This window comes from Maylandia zebra, linkage group LG13 (assembly GCF_041146795.1).
Source record: "Maylandia zebra isolate NMK-2024a linkage group LG13, Mzebra_GT3a, whole genome shotgun sequence".
NCBI lineage: Eukaryota > Metazoa > Chordata > Actinopteri > Cichliformes > Cichlidae > Maylandia > Maylandia zebra.
In genome coordinates, this window is record NC_135179.1 from 4,686,881 (window position 1) to 4,710,029 (window position 23,149).

The following is a 23,149-nucleotide window of genomic DNA, read 5'->3' on the forward strand; positions in this document are numbered from 1 at the left end:
AGGGGTGGATGTGGCTTCCTACTACTGCTTTGAATATAAAGACTACTTAGCTGTAAGATGGCTGAGTAGTAGTTATAGCTTAGCAATAACAAATGCTGCTTTTAACAGTTGAAGTGGTTATGCATGCTTAAATAACAAATCTCAGCAGTTTCAGAATGCTCCAGCCATTTTCACTTTTAATAAATCACATGTTTTATTATGTTTTCTCGTCTTAGGTAAAACAGGACATGATATCGTGTGATAACAGATGTCCAAAAGTATAAAAACCTCAAAAACGCACTCCCTTCTCGCTTTTGTCTGAAATGTTCATCACGGCGGATTCATCCATTTCTTCATGTCAGATCGCCTGTTGATATATTCTAAATTGATCAGTAGTTCAAAATTTGGCATATACATTTATTACAAGGGAAATGACTTGATCCACTTGATCTGACGGATTAAATATGAAACATATGTAAGGCTTAAAATGCATTATACATGCATATTCATTACTTTTGTATTCTGGGTTCTGTTGGTGTTTAGAGTTATTTCTATCTGTTTCTTTGTGCTCAGATGTATTCTAGCCTCCCCAATATCTCTTTGTATCTTCTCAAGTCTTTGTTTCTGTGTTATATGTTGTTGACTGAAGGTGAAAAATTAAATTTTCTAATTAATGGATCTTTAACCTGCCAGTTCCCAAGTACAGAGTTTGCTTGATTTCCAGCTGTGCACATGTAAGAAAAATGCATATAATCATGATATGAGGTTCCAAGTGGTTGACTGATAGCGATAGTGCAAAGTGGAGTGAACTGTGACCTAAAGCTGGCTCTTTTTTTTTTGGCTAATGTAATAATGTGATTACCCTGTGTGTTTAATAGTCACTTGTTTTCTTACTTCCAACCGGTCGCGGTAGATGGCCGTCCCTCTCGGTGTCTTCCTGTTAAAAGCGAGTTTTTCTTTCCCACTATTAAAAAGCGATCGCTCATAGGACGCCATCTGATTGTTGGATTTCGGTTTCTCTTTACTCCGTATTATTGTAGGGTCTCTACGTCACAATATAAAGCACCTTGAGGCAACTGCTGTGATTAGGCGCTATATAAATAAAACTGAAATGAATTGTATTAGATTTTTGTAAGGAAAATGTAGCTCAGACTGGATGCTCACGTAAAGTAGTCAAAGTCAATATATAATTATCTTTTGTTCTGCATTGTAGCTCTCTCTCTCTCTCTGTGCAGACATGTCGACCAAGGTTGCCGTGGTCACCGGCAGTAACAAAGGCATCGGTCTGGCCATCGTCCGAGCGCTTTGCAAGCAGTTCAATGGAGACGTTTACGTCACCTCCAGAGATGTGTAGGTATCTTTACCTGGTACCACCTGGACCGAGCCTGGGTCATGTGGGACAAATATAACTGCAGTCACATCCTTAACTGCAATCTATGTGGATTTAATAGCACTTGTGGACATTATTACAATATCCTTGAAGACTGTGTTTTAAGTTTTAAAGTTTTGGGGAAAATGTAATATTCATGTAAATATTCATGAATATTCACCAACTGCCAGAGTTAATGTCAACGTCAATGTCAATTTTATTTCTATAGCACATTTAAAACAACATAGTTGAACAAAGTGCTTTACAGCTTAGTTAATGAACAGAAAATACAATACACTGTGACAACATAAACAAAAAACTTAATGGTACACAAACTGAATTCTAATTAAAGGCCAAGGTGAAAAATTGAGTTTTAAGATGGAATTTTAAAGACTGTTTCAACTCTGAAGTATGAATATCGAGTGGCGAGTTATTCCAGAGTCCAGGGGCTGCAACAGCAAAGGCCCGATCCTCTCTAAGGTTTAATCGAGACTTTGGTTGTACTAAGAGCATCTGGCTCGATGATCTCAGTGCTCCTTTGAGGTTATACTGTATATGTTGAGGTGTTTGCTTAAACAGCTGCATCCCATACCATTTAAAACTTTGAAAGTAAAAAGTAAAATAATCTGAAAATCAAATGGACAGGGAGCCAGTGCAAATTTGCTAAAGCTGGAGTGATGTGATCATTCCTCCTGACACCTGTTAAAAGACATGCTGCAGCATTTTGGACTAACTGCAAGTGATGGCGAGATGAATGTTCAAGACCCAAATAAAGAGAACTGCAGTAGTCGAGTCTAGTGGAGATGCAGGCATGAATACATTTTTCAAGGTCTTCTGAAGGAAGATAAGTTTCACTTTGACAATTTCACTGAACTGATAAAAATTGGTCTACACAATTGTGGACGCTTGCCTCTCTAATTTAAAAGCTCTATCTAAAAACACTCCAAGATTTCTTACAGTCTGGGAATGATGACAGGAAGGAGGACCGAGGGTATCTGTTAACTTATCCAAAGGGGTATGACTTCCAAAATCAATAACTTCAGTCTTATTTTCATTTAGGGTATAAAAGTTCTGCGTTAACTAGTCTTTAACATCATGTATACAGATAGTTAAACAGTGGGACAGACACATCCAATCCAATGGATGGCATCAGCATAACTGTGAAAGGGAATGTGTGGCATTTCTGATCGGCATGCATAAAAAAAAGTAACATTTTATGGAAAACCTTCACTTAGAATAAATATTAAACTCTACTTTACATTTTAATATTAGCACTTTACTTTGGTCAGTGCTAGCTGTTTTTAAAGTTCTTTAGAAATAAAGTTGGCTTGGCTTTATGGAAATGTAAGATCGAAAGGAAGAGAGAGTTAAAAAACCCACTGAGCACTGAAAGTAACAGTAAATGAAATGTTTTTGGTCCTTTTGCAGAGGTCGGGGTGAGGAAGCAGTGAAGACTGAACTCAGAGGGACTCAAACCCAAGTTCCACCAGCTGGACATCAATGACTTGAACAGCATTAAAAACGCTGCTGCCTACTTTAAAGGGAAGTATGATGGAGTGGACATTCTCATCAACAATGCTGGAACAGCATTCAAAGGTAGAATCATAAATATATACTGATGGATGTCGAACTGGATCCACATATACAATAATCTGAAACTGCAGCTATAAATTGAAATTGATGATTCAACACGTTATCTCTTTTCCTTTTAGCGTCAGACACAACTCCATTTGGTGTCCAGGCAGAGGTGACCCTGAGGACAAACTTCTTTGCCACCAGAGACGTGTTGACTCACTTCTTGCCACTCGTCAAAGCTGGAGGTACAGATGCAGAGCTCATTCCAGTCTACTGCTGCTCAAGTTTTTTTTGGGTTTTATTTTAATAAAAATATTCAGACTCCTTCAGATTCAGACTAACTGTAAAGCATGGTGGAAGTAGCATCATGCTAGGTGTTGCTTTGGAGCAACAGTGAGAGGTAATTACTACTGATGGTTTCCATAAAACCTAGAGGAAGGAATGGCATTAATTGTATGTGTTGTAGGCCGTGTGGTGAACGTCTCCAGCATGCTTAGCGCCAGCGGTTTGAAACAGTGCAGCCCAGAACTCCAGCAACGCTTCCACAGTGAGGACATCACAGAGGACGAGCTGGTGGCACTGATGCAACGATTTGTTGATGAGGCCAAGAAAGGAGAACACAAGCAAGGCGGCTGGCCTGATATGTCGTATGCAGTATCCAAAATTGGAGTGACGGTACAACTGAACACTTTGTCTTTAGATTTTTACCTGACGAGGTTGCAAAATATGCTCAAATAAATGAGCACAGTGGCACAGTGGTCAGCACTGTTACCTCACAGCAAGAAGGTCCTGAGTTCAATTCCACCATCAGGCCGGGGTCTTTCTGTGTGGAGTGTGCATGTTCTCCCCATGTTTCCGTGGGTTCTCCCCAGGTACTCCGGCTTCCTTCCAAAGACATGCAGTTTGTGGGGATACTGTAGGTTAATTGATTAATCTAAATTGCCCGTAAGAGTGAATGTTTGTCTGTCCCTGTGTGTTAGCCTTGCGACAGACTGCCAACCTGTCAAGGGTGTATCCCGCCTCTCGCCCTATGACAGCTGGGGTAGGCTCCAGCACCCCCCGCGACCCTGAAAAGGATAAGCAGAAGCAAATGGATGGGATGGATGTTGAAAAATGGAGGAATATTCAGATAGGGCAACTTGATCCCTAAACATTTGGAAAACTTCAAAGACAAATTTCAATTAAAATGCTTTTGCTTCAGTTTTAAATTCTTGAATCTCATTTATTATGTTTGTTTGTGTTTTAAGGTACTATCCATGATTCATGCTCGTCATCTGTCTAAGGAGAGACCAAAAGATGGGGTAACGGAAATTTATGATCTTAAAATCAAATTATAAACAACTGTCTTGATTCTTCTATGCTGTGCAGCAGACCAGTATGTTTTATTGATATAGTGCCAAATCACAACACCAGTTGTCTCAAGGCACTTTATATTGTAACGTAAAACAGTGTGAAAATAAATTAAACAGGACTTAATATGATATTATGTATTCTTAAAGATTTTGGTCTGTCTTTGAAGCCTCCCTTCTTATACTTGTTATTCTTTTTTTTTTTACAGATCTTGATTAATGCATGCTGTCCAGGGTGGGTACGCACTGAGATCGCTGCGCCAGGTGCCCCAAAGTCACCAGATGAGGGCGCCATAACACCGGTCTACCTGGCCCTGCTTGCCCCCGGAGCCACTGAGCCTCATGGAAAGTATGTCTCCGATAAGGAAGTTCAACCATGGTGATAGAAAGTTGAATATCTAATGACATAAAAAAATAATGTACAAAAACAATGTAGTTATTTTATAAGTTTATACTTTTTCTTGCCAGAATGAAATTTGTAATATTTAAGGCCATAGTGTGATACATTAGATCTACAAACGCCCGTATCACACAGCTAAAACCAAAATGTTTTCCAGTTTAAATGTTTTGTTAGGTTAAATCCATCAATTTAAAAATGATGTTCTGATAACTGACAGTGTTCAACTGATGAAAACAAAACTTAGCTATATTTTTTCTTACGTGTTTTAACATGTGAAAAGTAAACTTGCTGTTTCTGAATGAAGATATTTAAAAAAATAAAATAAAATGCTTGTTATTAAAACTTTACTGTGATTTTTTAAAACAATAAATTGACTTTAGGTTGAAAATGTTTTTGAAAGAACATAATAGGTTTATGGCTACAATGTAATTTTATTTATACAATATAAAATTACAACATTGTGAATAATTGTCAAAAAGCAGTGAGCTTGAGGTGTGAATCAGTTTTTAAAGCAACTTGTCTGGGGTGTAGAATAGGTCACACGTTGTACCCATGCTGTCGGTGTTTTGCTTATCGGGGCAATGTAGAGCAGAACCACAAAGGAAGCTAAAACATAAACATCCTGTCCTGACAAAATGCTGTTTGCTGGACAAAAGCACATACTCTGTTCTAAGCCTCATACTTTTATATGTCTGTAGTGCTAGAGATGCAGTCTTTGACCCTCTTGCTGAATGTGTAGTTGCAGCAGAGGATAGTGTCAAATGTGCAGAAACGCTTGCTGGTTTGCAAACTGCACAATGTGATCGGATCAATAGAACAAACTCTGGCTGCTTGTTTAGACGCGCAGAGAACTTTTTGATTTGCGTGACTTGACGGTTGACTCGAGTACAGCTGCAGAAATCAGGATCAAGATTAACTCAGCTCTGTCAAGTTCACATGAGAGTAACTGGGTGTGTCTGTTTCTTTAGTTTGTATAATTCAATGGTTGATGTTTAATCAGCAGGTTCTTACTCACATATTTAACTAAAAGAATATATATCACAGAATGGCAGCTCCAGAGGCCACAGAGATAAAGCAAACACTGTTTTGCCTTCATCTTTATAAATGCATCAGATTAACAGAAAGATACGTTAGTTTAAACTTCCACACCCCTCCACATAACCTGTACAACTTGCTTTTGCGCTGCGTGGGACTCACTTGAAAGAATGTTTAAAAGTGAAATGATTAGAGAAATGGGTGAGGCAGCAGCGACAGGCCTAAGCATTGTGCAGCATATCAGCGATGTATGTTTTTAAGGACAATGCAGTCATTAATACGGGCTAGCTTAAAGCAGTGGAATGAAAATTTGATGATGTGCTGTGCCCTGACTCTTTGCACGTTCAACTCGTGTGACCTTTTGATATGTGCAGCTGACGATGGGAACTAGACACCACTTTCATTTTCATTTCCTGCTAAGGTGCAGACGCATGCACGCAGGTGAGGTGGAGCAAATAATTCTTTGAAGTTATTTTCACTTAATAGAGCTTCCACTGTGTGACCTGATACCCTATAAACTTTATTTTAGATTCACACAAACACGTGCGCGCGCGCGCACACACACACACCCTTTGACAGCATGTCTGAACAGTTGGTGACTTATCAGATTGTAGCACCACAAAACAAAAATCTGCATGACAGAGAAACAGCAGGTTTCACTGCATGTATAACGTCCTGCAATGACAAAGTTTAGATTTATTCCCATGTTTTTCTATCAGTGGTTCCCTTAAAACTCTGCCCCTGGTTGGTTGAAGATCACAAAACACAAACTGCTGAATCTTAAGAGAACATCCTTTTGTTAACATCTACATGAAACAGCTTTCATTCTGATTCCCATTTAGTAAAGCAGGAACCATTCAAAACATTTAATAAACTCGCTAAATTACTGTTAATTAAAAATAAAAAGAGCTGCCTCAAAGCCACATTGCTACCCCATCTAAAGCGTCTTGTTTAAAGGACAAACAATGTCAATTAGTTGAGTTTACACTGCTAACACGTGTCAGTGAAAGCAGAAATAACTGAATAACTGGAATCAGTAAAAGAACTGGTTTTGTTTACTTAACTGTCCATGCAAAACATTTCAGAGATGGAGGAGGAAATAGATTTTTTCAAATTTAATTCCAAATCAAAGGTCTTCATAAGGAATTACTCAAACTCTGATTTCTTGAATATTTTTTTTTAAAACTGATTAAACTTGATCTTGCATTAAAAATGTACCTGGCTCTGTTACCTGGGTCTTCCGTGTAGGCGCGGTATTACTGCGCAGTGCTCCCTCCTCCTTTGTCCCTCTGCGAGCGCTTCACTCCTGTGGTAATCTTCAGTCAGGACGACAGCTTCAGCCGCAGGTAAGAAACGTCTGCAGCCTGATTAATATAACTGCGTTTTTTTTCCGTGTGGGCGAAGAACCAGTCCCCATTTAAAAGTTTGTCGTTTTGATAATTAGGCAACAAACTTTTCCTGTTTTAATCTCACACCACGTTAGTTCATCACGTTACAAAAGTCGTTATTTTGCAGAACTTGCCCGGTTAAAATCCGTTGTTATAGCAGGACAGAGTGGCTCTAATGTCAGACCGTCGGGTGGTGTTAGAATGAAAAAGGTGAGGTGGCCTGAGCAATTAATTAAAATACACGAGAGGTCTTTTAGGTTTTAATGGCAATTTGCTTCCACTTTGTTGAAACATAATCATTGTGCGTTCGTGTCTATGTGTGTGTGGTCCATCTAGAAGCCCCCTAATGTTGTACCAAGTGTCTTTACACAGTGACAAAATGCAGAAGAAAACCTTTATTTTTTGTAACAACGTCAAAACCCCAGAATGGGTTAGATCAGTCATGGATGCATGACTGTGTGTGTCTGCGTGTGTGATAGATCATCTGGTGTTATGCATTTCAGTCTGGGATGCTCTGTCTCTCCGGATTTGAGAAAGTACTAATAACAGGATGAATAATGTAAATGTTTTTAGTAACATAAAAAGGAAACTATGTCCCAAAACAGGAAAAAGTCAGAACAACATGGAAAAACCCTAAAAAGAAATGCAAATGTTTTATCTACTTTTGCAGGCGTAGACATAGGCTGGACTTTATTATCGAATTATCTATTTATTATCTCCTAAACATTAGATCCTAGCAAATCTGTATGTATGTATGTATGTATGTATGTATGTATGTATGTATGTGCGCCGCTGGATGGATTCTTTGGCCGTGTTTTGATGTGTGTGATCCCATAACGCTATTTGCACATTAATTATTGTTTCAACACTCGCCTGGGAGCGGCACTGTGAACCAGTGATACAGATAGTGGGAGAGAAGTGTTACTACCAGGAGGAGACTGTCAGGCAGACAGAGAGAAAGCACAGCAAAAAATTCTGGCACAACTTCATGACCCTGATGAAAGCCACAAGCCGAAACGCGTTGGTCAATTATTAAAGTTGTTCATCTTCCCTTAAGTGTTGCTGGAGTTCCTGCATTGAGGAAGACAGAGAGAGACAGAAACAGGAAGGTGTGTCTATGAGGACAGGTACATTAAACAAAGTACGAAGAATATGGATCTTATATGAAATATGACAAATCTCTGGCTGGTTAATTTTCCTCTGAATATCACATACTTCAAAGGTTTTATCGAAGCTGTATTGATTTGTATTATTCATTTCCCATCCAGAACTGTTCAGTGTACACACATGTACATGTCCTCTGTGTTATGTTTTAGTATTGAAGAAATAAAGAACTTGACACACCAAACACTTGTGTCCAGGCGTCTGTGTGACTGTGAGTGTCAGAAGTGGCCCAGATGTGTTTGGAGCTTTCAGACTACAAATTTGTCCATAGTTTGGCCTTCTACTAATGTTTGTATGAGTTAGCCAGCTTTATATAACTAGATCCTGCAGGTCATCTCTGAAAGCTAAAGTCAAAGACTTTAAGTACTGACAGCCTGAGTGTGGTTGCTTAAAAACCTGTTAGAATGATATTTATGCAGGATTATTGGAATTTATTTAGCCAGAAGTTTGTGTCACACCTGTAGGTCGTAACAGTCGTTACAGTGACTCTTTAAATCAGGGGTGTCAAACTCAAATACACAGTGGGCCAAAATTCAAAACTGGGACAAAGTCGCGGGCTAACGTTAATATTTATTGAAATATATTTATTCCTCCAGATATAAGAATGAATCTTTTCTTATGGACTCAAACACGTTTTGCTGAAAAACTGAATATGGAACAAGCAAAGCTTAATACTAAACAACATATATATTAGCTGTATAATACCAGTAGGCCAGCTCTAATAGTAATTTGGTATGGCTTCGCAGGCCAAATGTAATTAGGCTGCGGGCCAAATTTGGCACGCGGGCCAGAGTTTGACACCTATGCTTTAAATGATTGCTTTAGTTTGAAACTGTTGCTGTTGGGCTGGTTCTACAGCTGTAAACCACACTTATATGTATTATTAAACTGGAATAAAAATGTGTTTCTATAAGCAGCTTAGCAAATCCTTTAAAAGTACTTTTATTGCATTAGCCCTACCTAGTGTTAGCGGAGGTGACTCAGCAGTTATTTGGAAGGAGTGGACGTCCCTGGCCTTTCATAGAGTTTATTTGTCAGCTATTGATGAGTTTAATACTTTGTGTGTTTGAGATGTTACTTCACATGTTGCTCTCTTTGTGAACAGACATGTCAACCAGGGTTGCTGTGGTAACAGGTAGTAACAAGGGCATCGGCCTGGCCATCGTCCGAGCTCTCTGCAAGCAGTTTGAAGGAGACGTTTACCTCACTGCTAGAGATGTGTAAGCACCACAGCTGGTAACACCTGAACCACACTCATGTTTGCACCTGATTTTACTGCAAAATCATCTGTTTTACTTTATTGCTGTAAGGATATTTTTGGTTTATTTCCATGTATTTGATGTTTGCCTCTAACCTTTTCAAACACTTAAAAATCCTAAAAAAAGGCAATGAAAAAACCTCTACCCCTTGAAAACATAAAGTTACATCATTATTAATTTAAATCTGCAGAAAACAACTAATTAAAAACAAATATTTATCTCTAAATTACAAAACAATTGTAGGTATTAAGATGAAAAGATTAAAAGTGCTGAATCACAGTGACTCCTTCTGTTTAACAGTTTTGAATTCAGTGCAGATTGGCGACATCTGCTGGTCACATGTTGGTATTTGTTTTTGATATATATGAGTTTAGATTTTTTACGTTAGTTTGTAAAGTAATTGCATCTAGGAGCAGATTTGATTACATATTGCAGTTATTTTAAGACAGCAAGAAGAGCAAAGAGCACACACACATGCTGTTGTCCACACTAGGAAGCTGAGTGAGAAACAATAAACCAGCATGGTTTTCTGAGGCAGACAGTAACGCTTTGTGTGTGTTGCAGCGGGCGTGGTGAGGACGCAGTGAAGGTTCTGTCCTCTGAGGGGCTGAAGGCCATGTTTCACCAGCTAGACATCAATGACTTGGACAGCATTAAAACTGCTGCTGCTTACTTTAAAGGGAAGTACGGCGGAGTGGACATTCTCATCAATAATGCTGGGATAGCATTCAAAGGTAGAATTAGATATATACATTGATTTTAACTGTATTGTGCACTACAGCCTCATACACAGGAAGTTCAATTACAACGTCTAGTACTACTGACACCACCACTATTTCTTTTTATCCCATGTGAAACATAAAGCTGCAACTTGCTGCGACCGATCTAGAATAAGAAAGTAGGTTGTGTGATGATTTTTTTTTTCCTCCCAGTTTCTATAACAGAAGGTTGTTTATGTGAGGAGGTTGTTGGCCTCTTGCACAACCATTTGTCTAGCTCCTTGCCTTTGACTAACCTGGTATGCTATGTAGAGCTGAGGCCCTGGGGTCTTCAAGCATGCAACCCTGCCCACTATCGAAAGCCAGGATGTTAATACTGCTGTGGCTTCTGTTTAGACACACTGGAAAAATACTGCTAAGATTGATGCTGCTGGAGCATCAATCTTTATCTAGAATTTAAAACAGTTTACACTTCAGCAGTCAAGATTAACCAAAGTTGTCCTTTTGTCCATTTTGGAAAGGATCCTAATCAAAGTGGGCACAGGAGGCAGGACGGTCGGTGGCTGTAAAGTCAAATGGACACACACAGATTTTGTACTAGAGACCTGAAAAGCTAAAACTAATTTATTATTCAATTGATTCTTTGTCAATATTTGAAAAATATTAAAGTATCCATAAACAAGAACCATTTGTCCTCCTGTGCTACATTTCCTTTCCCCCACTTTTAGGCCTTTTCATTGCATAAATGATCAGAAAGCCGTTTGGCTGTGCTTGTAGCTCATCACACTCACCGTATATGGAGCAAAGAGTGACGTTTTAAGTTAGCAGCTAAAGTTAGCAGGCTGTGACTGTAGCCTGTATGGGTCCGATCTAAAGGGCACCAACACCACAAACATATTCAAGGGGCCCACTTCAGGGAGTCCAGTTAGCTGAGGTGAAGCCAAGCTGAAGCTAGCAGATCTGTCACTTAAAGTAGCTACGCCACATATTCCCCCAGCTGGGCTGAAGGGAAAATAGGTTGAGCATTTTAATGTGGGAGTCTGTGGGGACTGACTTGCTTTTAGAAGAAACCACCAGCGGCCATCAGAGGAGATGCAGGTTTTTACACCTCCGCATTAGCTTCAGGTTTTAGCCCTCAGGGCTGCACTTTCATTGTCACATGCACTTCCATCATTGATGTCTTTAAAAGTTCAGGGTTGCTGTGTATGTGTGACTACAGCTATACAATAATATAAGAAATGCTATGGTGCATATGTAAGTGAATTAATGTGTTGTAGTCTTCCTGAAAACCATCAGATATTCGCCCCTAACATCCACCGTGATGAAGAAGAGTCAGATAACGTAAACATTCTGAAAATTGTCCTGTAGCTCTGAACAAAAAGAGGATTTTTAATCAAATACAATTTATTTGATTAAAAACCCTCTTTTTAATTAAATAAAAAGATCTATAAATGATTAAGGCTGTCATGAATAAGGTGACAACATGTGAACTGTGGGTTTTTTTTCAGCGGCAGACACAACTCCATTTGATGTCCAGGCCGAGGTGACCCTCAACACAAACTTCTTTGCCACCAGAGACATGTTGACTCACTTCCTGCCGATCGTTAAAGCTGGAGGTACGAACACGAGGCTGGATCCAATCTGCCGGTCGTGCCCGTCGCTGCTGCTTGAATAAACAGCTTTGGTCAGCGTTTGATTAGAGGAGCAAGTTTGGCTTTGATTCAGACTATATTAATGAGTGTGGATGTTCTAAAATGTTCTCTGTTGGCTCATCTTGAACATTTTATCTATAATTGGAAAGCGATATCTTTTTTTTGCCCTCAGGATGTGTGATCACAATTTGCGGAAAACAAAGCACGACAATAAGTAAACATACAGACACACTACAGCCAACTCGCATGTAATCTTTCCTGGAAGATGATGAGTTTGCTTGATGTGCTGTGAGAGATGCACATGAAGAGTTTGTTACCCTGTGTGTGTTTCAGGTCGTGTGGTGAATGTTTCCAGCTTTGTCAGTGCACTTACGTTGAACAAGTGCAGCTCGGAGCTCCAGCAGCGTTTCCGCAGTGAGGACCTCACAGAGGACGAGCTGGTGGCACTGATGCAGCAATTTGTCAGCGAAGCCAAGAAAGGCAAACACAAAGAAGGCGGCTGGCCCGATTCAGCATATGGAACATCTAAAGTCGGGGTGACGGTACGGCTGATGTGAAAATGAAGTTCATATCAACATGTAAAGAACCTGCTCTAAATCTTAATTGGCGTACTTCTTTGATTATGATTATGAACGTGTGTGTTTTCAGGCCCTGTCCATGATTCTTGCTCGTCAAGTTTCCAAGCAGAGACCAAATGATGGGGTAACTAATATTTAAAATCTTTAACGTTGCCAACAACATTATCTCCTAATTTCTGCTTTGTTTCCTTTTTATTTTCTGTGTCTTTTATTCTTTTAACAGATCTTGCTGAACGCCTGCTGTCCAGGATGGGTGCGCACCGACATGGCTGGTGATAAAGCCCCCAAGTCACCAGAGGAGGGTGCTGTCACTCCAGTGTACCTGGCCCTGCTGCCACCCGGAGCCACAGAGCCTCACGGAAAATTTGTGTCTGACAAGCAAGTTCAGCCGTGGTGATGAGTGTGTGATTGTCAGCGTTTCCACCCAAACGACATGTCGAAGATCCATATTTAGAATAGATGAACCTGAATAACCCAGACACATTAATACAGCAACCTGAAGATGCCCTTTTTTCAAAACGATGCATTTTTAACAGTTTGAGTCTGTCAGTGTGCATGTGTGTATCTGCTGGATTATAACATATACAGTAATTAAACTTGTGTATGTGTAAGGGCTAATGTTTTTGATACAACACTTTGCCTGTGGCAGTATGAATGTTTGATCATTTTTTTACATGGAGGAAAGTAAATGTGCTTTGTGTATGAAATATGAATCTCCCGAAGAACTAATAGACAGTTTTCTGCAGCACAGGGCTTGTGCATTAACTGGTTATGAGCAGAATAGAAACATTAAATTTATTACAATGATATAGAAGAAATGCACATAAAACCGAAGACTTGTCTTCAGTTAAAAATAATGACATTTATTGTTAGCTGAGGATGAAAATGATTTTGTTATTCAGGTACATTTGTGCCATTATAAAGCATAAAAACTTAAGAAAACTTGATGGTGGAGAGGAAAGGAAGCCATTTTTTTCCTGCTCTTCCATCATCTCTTGAACCAGAAAGCCAACCATACAAGCAGCATGCAGATACAGATTATGATGTAAATATCATGTTGCTGTGAGGTCAGACTGGCAGCCCGTCCTGGATGTACCCCACCTCTCACACGACGACAGCTGGGATAGGCTCCAGCCTCCCGACAACCCTGAATTGAATAAGCAGAAGAAAATGAATGGATATAATATTGGAGCTTATATAATGAACTTGGAACAGAGCGCTCTGGCTCTTGCTGCAGTGGCATTCTGGGATATGACAATCAGATAATCAGCGAAAAGTAAACACAAAGCAATTTCCACAACCTCATCTCCAGCTAAAGGAGTTATCAGCCTCTGATAAGGATAATGACTTTTATTTTTGGACACTGGAAATGGCAACTAAAAACAACAACTGCCAATAAAAGTAAATAATTCACAGCAAAATGTCATAAGATGGCAGCATGAGCTGATTATTATGGACCAAAATGCTGGAATAAACAGGTGTTATGCATTTAAAGGGAAACTCGAAGCAGGAAGTTACAGAGCTCGGGGTTCACATAGTTACGAGGACCAACAATCAGCAGGTGTAAACAGAGACAATATATGCACAGGTCAGCTGGAGAGAGCAGACAAAATGAGACAGGGGGAGTATATTTAACATTAAACTAAAAACAAAAAACTTTTTTTCATCTTTTCCCAGGATCTGCAGCTATGGGAAATAAATTTCTCATAAATAATACATTTAAGTCATGGCCCTTTAATACTCTTTGTTTTCAGCTCTGCAAGTTATTTCCCCCATTTCTGATATTCCATTTGAAGGGTTCTTTCCAGTTCTTTATTATTAGCTTCAGTTCTGGTGTTTAAGCATTTGAAAGGCACTGGTCTGTTTCGTGCTTTAACTCACCAAACTGCTTGTTGCCTCCTGTAACTCAGCACTAAAATTCAAAACAGCTCAGACACTAAAAATTGTAGTTTGCCTTTGTGTCACCGTGCCACTATATTCATTTCTGCCAACATTTAGAAAACAGAACATTTTAAATGTAAAACCAGAGGCTTAAAATTTTAACAACATGGTTATTTGAACAGTTCTGTGCAAAAGGTGATTCCCAACATGGTATTAACTGAAAACTCAAAAAATCTCAGCACAGTGTGCGTCCTTGTCCAACATTGCAGGACTAAAGAAATGAACAATTTCTAAAAGTCCTTAAGAAATAAGAAAACATCCAGCAAAGACCTGGCACGGGACCAGAGAGATGCAGCTGCCCCATCAGTTGATCCATCCACTCTTTACTGAATAATCATCAGAAAAGGATTCAGTGGGATGGCTGGCCGTTCTGGAAACAGAAAAGAAAGTCTGGAGATGCCAAATCACACAAGAACAGAACGTCAAACAAGGGAAAATGAAATTTGGGGTTTAAATAAACATCAATATGCGTCATCCAACAGTCTTTCCATCTCTTTTTGTACATTGTGTAGGGGCGTGGTCTGCAGTGCCGCTGCAGGGGAGGCGGACGCACCTGAGCGGCATGCGCAATCACGCCTCGCCGGTCGGCTTAAGGTCTGTGCTGGGTTCTGCTGCAGTTATTGTTGTTGATGTGTGTGTGTGGGGGAGTGTGGAAGCTGCAGCCTGTGTGTGAAAACGGCAACCGTAATAATAAAGAATGCTGGAAAGCATGAATGTGTGGACGTGTCCTGTCGTGGGTCTGTTACACGCATTTCAGTAAATCACTGCGCCCACAGGAAACTCTAAATTGGCTGTTTCAAGCGCCTTAGTCTAATGTTGGTGTTTAAAGACTTCGGAAAAGGGTGGTGTGGTCTGAATTTGCTGCCAAAAGTCTGAGAGCAAAATAAAAGCGCAGCTTCATGGAGATGTCACGACACCTGCTGGTGATACTGCACATTTATTATTACCAACGCTTTATATTCAAAACGATGAGTATTAAGTGCGATGCTAAATGTGAACAAGAGCAAATCAGATAGGCTCCAAAGCAACAACACAGATATATGCACAGTAAAGGTCAAGTCAAATGTAGCCTTGTAATTCTAATTCATGAGTACATTTATGTTCGGAGACACAACAACATGCACACAAAGGCAACAATAAATGACTCCCTGAAGCAACATTCACAGTGTTGACATGTTTATTGGGGCTGATGTAGCTGCGCAGCTGGAAAAGCAAAGCACACAGAAAGCCGAGCCTGAGGTCTTCTTCTCCCTTCACGTTATATTCAGTCTGTGAAACAAGCTTCACAGTAATGCTGATGTTCTCTTTTAACATGTCCGACTGCATGTAAAACAACCGCCTCACCGCAGATATTATTAAATATAACGCCAGTTTTCAAAGGACTGCAAAGTGATGCCAAGTGTATCATTTTTAATGCATGACTTTTTAGTTTTTAAGACCTCTAAATCATCACTGTGCCCCCAAAATAAATAATAATAATACATTCTTAAGCAATAAATTACACAAATATTTAAATGTTGCAGAAATGACACATATTAAAATTCAATATGGCAATATCAATATCTTTTTTAACCAGAAACTACCCAAATGCACAAGTTATTTTATTTTAACTTATTTTATTGTTTTTTAATAGTTTTCATTGCTGGATACAGTAGGTGTTTCAAAATGCTGTTTGTCTTACATAAAAACATACATTACATTTCATGTTTCCATATATCCTCCATAAATGGCCAAAGTTTAAGATTTCTTTAGCCTGAAAACATTTCATGCTGTCTTAAAATAACAGATAGATGTAATATCTACTGTGTATGCAAACCGCCCGCCGCCCCACTAATTCCCTTAAGTAATGCAAAAAAGGACCTTGGTGTCCTTTACAGCTATGATCCTGCGCCCATTAATAATTTATATGCCAGCTCAAAATTTCCGGAGGAAAAACAAAAAGATCACTCAGTACCAGCCCCGGTTCGTTGTCTGAGCTGTATTTTGTTACTACAACAGCTCTCTACAATAGGTGTTGAATATATACAATATTTACCTTTGGATTTTGGTATCTTTCACCACTCCTGGAATGAAATCTGACTGCTCAGAGTGTTTGTTTATACCAAATGCAAAGAACGTCAGAGAAGGAAATCTCATTCAGGTGGTTTCATATTGTTTGTGCGGAGATAAGAAGAGATTTCATACAAAATAATTCCTGTGGAAATCCAGATTTTTCTGCTTTATCGCATCCCTTTCTGCCTGGTTTAAGTCTCTGAGTCAATATCGCAGTAGACTGTGCAGTGTCGATGTAATCTCTGTGTGTATCTGTGTGTCTGTGTGTGTAAAAGTGTGGGAGTTGTAGTCCTGTCAGACAAGAGAAAAGCCCCGATTACTTTGTAGATAAAACCTAATCCAGGGAGCGAGAACGATAGAGAGATGGCCAAAGACAGGGGAGAGAAATAATCCTCTAATCCCTGCTGCCTGCCAATGGAAGCCCCATCACACGCTCACTTTGATAATCATAATGATCGTCATTGGTTGTAAGTGCTGCACAAGCGTTATAATTTCTTCATTGATCCTGCTGCTGGGAATTCCCTCAAAGCCGAAACACAATTTGTAGACTCGAGAGCTGAAGAGAAGGCAAGCGAGTTTCTTTTTGGTTTGTGAAGATGTTTCCTCTCATCCAAAAAGCTTCTTCAGTTCGAAAACAACCCAGAGAGAGTCCCAGGTTTTTAACCCCTGATTGTCATTGACCCAGTATTGATCACGTGAGTGTGAAACCAGTGTAAGATATTGCCATCATTGTGTGAACTATTGAGAGTGGGCGTTTAAACACCCGGGAAGGGATCTCAAGACTGCATTGTAGATGGCTGATAACTGGTGTCATAAACCTCAACCTCTGTTCAACGTCGGTCATTCGCAGTGGATTCCCAGCTGTTGAGGTGGCTCTCTTGTGTTGTGGGCTGATTGGTTTTTCCTGGGTAAACGCTCCAAGCACTCATCACTGCACTGCATAACATACATGTTGGTCTTTAGTTTGTGTTTGGGTGTTTTGTCCTTGGGATGAACGAGTTTTTGCCCGAGGTGCACAGGGACGTTAGGTTTCTCAGTCTGCCATGTAGGAGATTTTGTTTCCCCCGGCTGCTGTCTAAGGTTCTTTCCTGTACATCTTCACCAATTTAATGAAAGCCCAGTTAGGATAACCACATGTTTAAGGTGCTTTCTTAATTTCTGTCCCATTCTTGTCAGACAGAGGATTCTAGCTGCCCAACAGTCCTTGTTCTTCTTTGTTGTATTTTTCTTTTCATGATGTGTCAAATATTTTCAAATGATCACAGGTCTGGAGTACAGGCAGGCCAGTTCAGAGCCATGCTGTTATAATAGCTGCTGCCTGCAGTTTAGCATTGTCCTGCTGAAATATTCAAGGTCTTCCCTGAAAAAGATCCAAATGGGAGCATATTTTACTCTAAGACCCAACTATACCTTTCAGTGTTGCTGGCACTGGTGATGCCTTTCCAGATGTGCAAGCTGTCAGTGCCACTGGCATTAATGCACCTCTGTCCCATCAGAAATGCAGACTTTTTAACAGCAGGATGAAAACAAGCCTTTTTACATTTTTTAGTCTGGAGGACCCAGGCTCTTGTTTTCCCAAAAGTATTTCCACGATTGATTCGTTTTACTTCAGAACTATTTTCTACTTTGTCTCGGGCCATTTTCAGCCTTTTCCCTCGCACACGGAGAGTCCCTTAGAGTCTCTGAACCTTTTGATAATGTTAGGTACTATACATGATAAGATATTCAAGTCTTTGCAATTTTACATGGAGAAACAAAATTCTGATATTGTTCCACAATGTGTAGACATAGTTTTTGCAGACAAATGAATGTGTGAGATGTTTTTTGAATTTCTAACCAATCACAGTACTGATCTGTTGCCAGTTAACCAAATTAATTGTAAAATGTTCCTCCGGATGTTTCTTTTTAGTACTGGTTACTTTTCCAGGCTTTCGTTGCCTCTGTTCAAACGTTTTTGAGGCATGTTGATGACTTCAAATTCAGAATGAGCTAATACTTTTCATGAAATAGTAAAATGTCTCAGTTTAAACATTTTACATGTTTTTTTTAAATAAACAAAACAGCTTTATGGGAGTCGCTAATTATTTGATTATATTTTTGTTTACATTTTACACAGTGCTCCAACTTTTTTGAAACTGGGGTTGTAAATGCAAAAAAAGAGAAATGTGCACAGAAATGTGAATGAGGCACAGCTGAATATAATCAGGTTGATGACGGGGAAGAAATAAAAATCCAAGCAGGAACAAGAAACTTTCAAACTAGAACAGAGAAATGAAAACTCCTGAAGACTCAGGAGTGATTATAAAAAGGTCATATTGCAAAACTAAAATGAGTCACAATAATAATAATAAAATCAACACAGGCACCCAAAGTAAAAACACAAGAATCCAGAACTCAAAACTGAAGAATCAAAGAAAGCAGAAACACAAACTGAAATATATTTCTTACTAAAAAAAAAAGACCAATCCCAGGGGATCATGACGACCGTATTTAAAAACAAGCAAACACATCCCCCAAACAACAACAACAATAACAACCATATTTAGCATTATTTTGTTTTTTACTTGACAGATTGGGGTAAATTGATTCAGATTGTATTACACTCCCTCTGTCACAGCTTTGATTTGAACTCCCATGTTTCATGTCTCTGTGCAGCAGTGCTCTCCAGGAGAGAATGAGGAAGAAACTCACTTAAACTTAAACTTAAAAAGTCTTAAAAAACTTAAAAAATGTCACCATGGAGACCAACATAACAGCAGCCCGACGTTCTCCTTTGAGCAACACATTACAGTGGGGTTCAAAGGTTTGACACCAAATCAAAAATCTGTCATGAACCTAGAAATAATCCATAAAATATGCACAATGAACAGAAACTATTTTAAGTTAAGTTTCTGCACCTCGATCAGGGATCAGATTTAAGCCAGTTTGGTTCTTTTGTGTGAGACATTTTCTTTGATCCTTCAACTGAAGCAGCATTCAGATGACAGCCAGGCTGACGTGATCACCTCATCAGGGTTGTACTTGTACAAATAAATACGGCTGTGCCTCAATTTTCCAGCAGACCATTACTAAGTACCACTGCGGATAAGCAAGTAGTAAAAGCATCAGAAGACAGACTCTGAAGTAGGGAAACTTAGATCCAAATCATCATTAGAGTGAAGATGGATAAGGAGTGTTGACTCTCACATTTAATTTATAGTCTAGAGCACATTTAAACATCAGAAGATGACCAAAAGCATTTTAGAGAAACAAATCTCCCCAAAACACGAAAAGCTGGTGTTTTGTTGAATATATATAAATATTTAGATTATTTGATTATTAAAATGTGTCTAGAATTCACAAATTTATGATGATTCATCTTATAAAGCATGACACACTGCTCTTATAAGCTGCCAGTATAGTATTTATATTGGTATTGGCATCAGTAATATTAGCCCTGTATTTACTTGATATTGAATCGATACCAACATTTGCAGCATTGCACAGAATGAATAGAAAATCTAAATAAACAAGATAAAAATAGCTGTAAACAAAACACAGCCAGGCAGAGTGAAGGAGACCACCATCAACAGCTGGAACCTTAACCAGTTATATGATTAATTTATGAAATAGTTAATCTATTAAATATAAATCAATTAAGAAAACATGAAATAAATTAATTAAATAATGTGAAATGACCTTATCTTGATGATAGCTAACTAGACTAATCTAACCTGGAGCTCCCAGCATGTCATCATGGTTTTTAATTCTGTCTTCATTTATAAGTTAGTGCACTAGCATGTAGAAAACAATTCTACAAATGCAGCAGTGAAAACAGGTTTAGAGCACTGGACACTATTTTACTCCATGTCCCAGTTGTGTAGAAAAGATGCACTGAAACAGATAAAAAGGACAGAAATATGAGAGTAAGATGTATATGTGAATGGATGTCTGTCTCTCTGCAGGTATAAATAATATATAAAATAATAAATACATCAGATTTATGAAATATTAAATAATAATCTGACATTCTGTCAGTGTAAATTACATATCTGTCGTGCTTCCTCCTGACAAAGTAAATTTAGCCATGTCACATGATGCCTAAGTCTCCTGAGCTGCACAAAAAATACATTGCTCTACATTTACTGTACTTTACGATGGTTTAACATTATTAAACAGCTGACATGTCAATTCAAACAAACACTAATTGTTTAATTTAATTATTATTTGTACACTGCAGGGACCTGCGCATAGGGACTACACATGACATACAGCTTTTAACCATATATCTGGTACAGTATATTTATATTATTTATAAGATTTTACCTGCAAAATGAAATTAAACAAAATTAAATGAATAATGCACAATTTTCTGTCCCTCATGTGCCATCAAATGTCAAAAGTCATCCTTGAATCATTTCCCAGTAATTTGTGTGTTATTCATAATCAAATCAAATCAAAATTTATTTATATAGCACATTTTAAAGATCGAAGTACACCAAAGTGCTTTCCAGTAAAATCATGATACAGATAAAAAAATATCACAATATAAAATATAAATTACAGATATAAATAAAATAAATAAAATATAAAATAATTACATAATCTAAATGCAGAGCCAGATGTAAATTACCCTAATTAGCCTTGAATGCCAGGTTAAACAAATAAGTTTTTAGACGTGATTTAAAAGACTGAATGGAATCTGATGCGCGAATATGAAGAGGAAGAGTATTCCATAACCTGGGTGCAGCAACGGCAAAGGCACGGTCTCCTCTGGTCTTCAGCCGAGACCTAGGTTGCACTAAGAGCAGTTGGCCCGATGATCTTAGTGCTCTCTGAGGGCTATACAGACAGAGGAGATCAGCTAGGTAGTCAGGTGCCATATTGTTGAGGATTTTATAAGTAAACAATAAAATTTTAAAATCAATTCGGTATTTAATAGGAAGCCAGTGTAAGTTGGCCAGAACAGGGGTGATAGAGTCATACTTTCTAGTGCCGGTCAAGAGACGTGCTGCGGCATTTTGGACCAGCTGCAATTGCTGAAGAAGAGAAGATTGGAGGCCCAGAGAGAATTACAATAATCCAGTCTTGAAGTGATGAAAGCATGAATGAGTTTCTCCAGATCTTTGTGTGGTATATAAGGTTTAGCCTTAGAAATTAGGCGTAGTTGGTGAAAGCTGGTTTTTACCACAGCAGAAACCTGTTTATCTAGTTTGAAGGAACTATCCATGAAAACTCCAAGATTCCTAACAGCATCAGTGAGGTGGTTAGCAACAGGCCCGAGTGTGCCAGCCAGTTGTCCCAGAGGCATATTTCTATCAAAAACGATAATTTCTGTCTTCTTTTCATTTAAAGTAAGAAAGTTACGTGATAACCAGTCTTTGACATCCCTCAGACAATCAAACAGAGGATGTAGTGAAGATGAAACATCCCCAGTCAGGTGGAGGTAGATTTGAATATCATCAGAATAGCAGTGAAAAGAGACATTATGTTTTTCAAAAATGGAGCCCAAGGGCAGCATGTACAGGTAAAACAATACAGGACCCAATACCGAGCCCTGGAGCACACCACAGCGAAAAAGGGCAGAAGAAGAGGAATATTTTCCCATCATGACAGAGAATCAATACATCCTTAATGATACGAGAAGGAATAATGTCATGCAGAGAATTTGAGCTTCTCAGGTTATTAATTATTTCCTTTAAAGTCGAGAATGACACAGGTTCCAACTGTTGAAAAACTGTTGAACATTCGGAAACTGGGGCTTGATTTACTACCGGAGAATGTGGGGCCCTTAACACTGAGATTTTATCTATAAAATAATTAAGAAATTTTTCGCAGAGGGCCGGGGAGGCACCCATCGAAACATCAGAGCAGGGATTAACCACTGAGTTAAAGATTTTGAACAGAACTCGAGGATTATGACTATTAGTTGCAATAATGTTTGACAAAAAAGAAGTTTTTGCCATTTTGGCAGCCTTCTGAAATTTAGATCGGCTCATATGCAGGATGTCAACGGACACCTCCTCTCAGCTTGACGACATTCACGTCTAAGAGCGAGGGTGGATTCATTTAGCCAGAGTTGGCGAGAGGTTTTATGGCATTTAGTCTTTACTGGAGCCACAGTGTCCAAAATAGAAGAACATGTAGAAATAAAAGAGTTGACTACGCCATCAACCGAGAGAGGTGCATTACTGATGTCATCATAACAGACAGAGGCCGCAGAGAAAAGGGCAACAGCCTCAGAATTAATCAGACGCGATAGGCTCAGTGGACCCTCAGAGTTCAGTTCCATATTGCATAACTGAACATCAAACATAACTGGGAAATGGTCCGAAATCCCAGCATCATTAATGTCCGTGATGCAAATATCCAGTCCATACGACAATACCAAGTCCAGCATATGGCCTTTAGTGTGGGTTGATTTTCTCACCCACTGAGTGATATTAAAAGAGTCAATAAGGGCAAGAAAGTCCTTAGCCAATAGGTCCGCCTCACAGCATATATGAATGTTAAAATCACCACAAATAAGAACACAATCATAATTTAAAAAGATAAATCCTAAAAGATCAGCAAATTCACGGATAAAATCCTTGTTGCGCTTCGGAGGTCGATACACCACCACACAGAGGCTCCGGGGGAACCGGACAGCTCCAGTAGTTGTACTTCGAAGCTGGAATACGAGGCAGGAGGCAGTTGTCGCACTCGGAATT

At 39.1% G+C, this 23,149-nt stretch overlaps 1 protein-coding gene and 1 pseudogene across 2 annotated transcripts; both read left to right on the forward strand.

The window, feature by feature from the left end:
* Positions 1-632: 632 nt before the first annotated feature.
* On the forward strand, positions 633-4,972 carry LOC101465469 (carbonyl reductase [NADPH] 1-like; annotated as a pseudogene). Its single transcript, XR_013101317.1, has 6 exons — positions 633-1,329; positions 2,777-2,944; positions 3,061-3,168; positions 3,390-3,598; positions 4,171-4,224; positions 4,482-4,972. The product of XR_013101317.1 is annotated as a carbonyl reductase [NADPH] 1-like (transcript).
* Positions 4,973-6,940: 1,968 nt separating this feature from the next.
* LOC101465189 (carbonyl reductase [NADPH] 1) lies at positions 6,941-13,078 on the forward strand. Its single transcript, XM_004553544.4, has 7 exons — positions 6,941-7,053; positions 9,365-9,479; positions 10,083-10,252; positions 11,746-11,853; positions 12,223-12,431; positions 12,538-12,591; positions 12,691-13,078. Exons 2-7 carry the CDS (start codon positions 9,367-9,369, stop codon positions 12,862-12,864), a joined length of 828 nt encoding a protein of 275 aa, XP_004553601.1. The 5' UTR covers positions 6,941-7,053; positions 9,365-9,366; the 3' UTR covers positions 12,865-13,078.
* Positions 13,079-23,149: the final 10,071 nt, after the last annotated feature.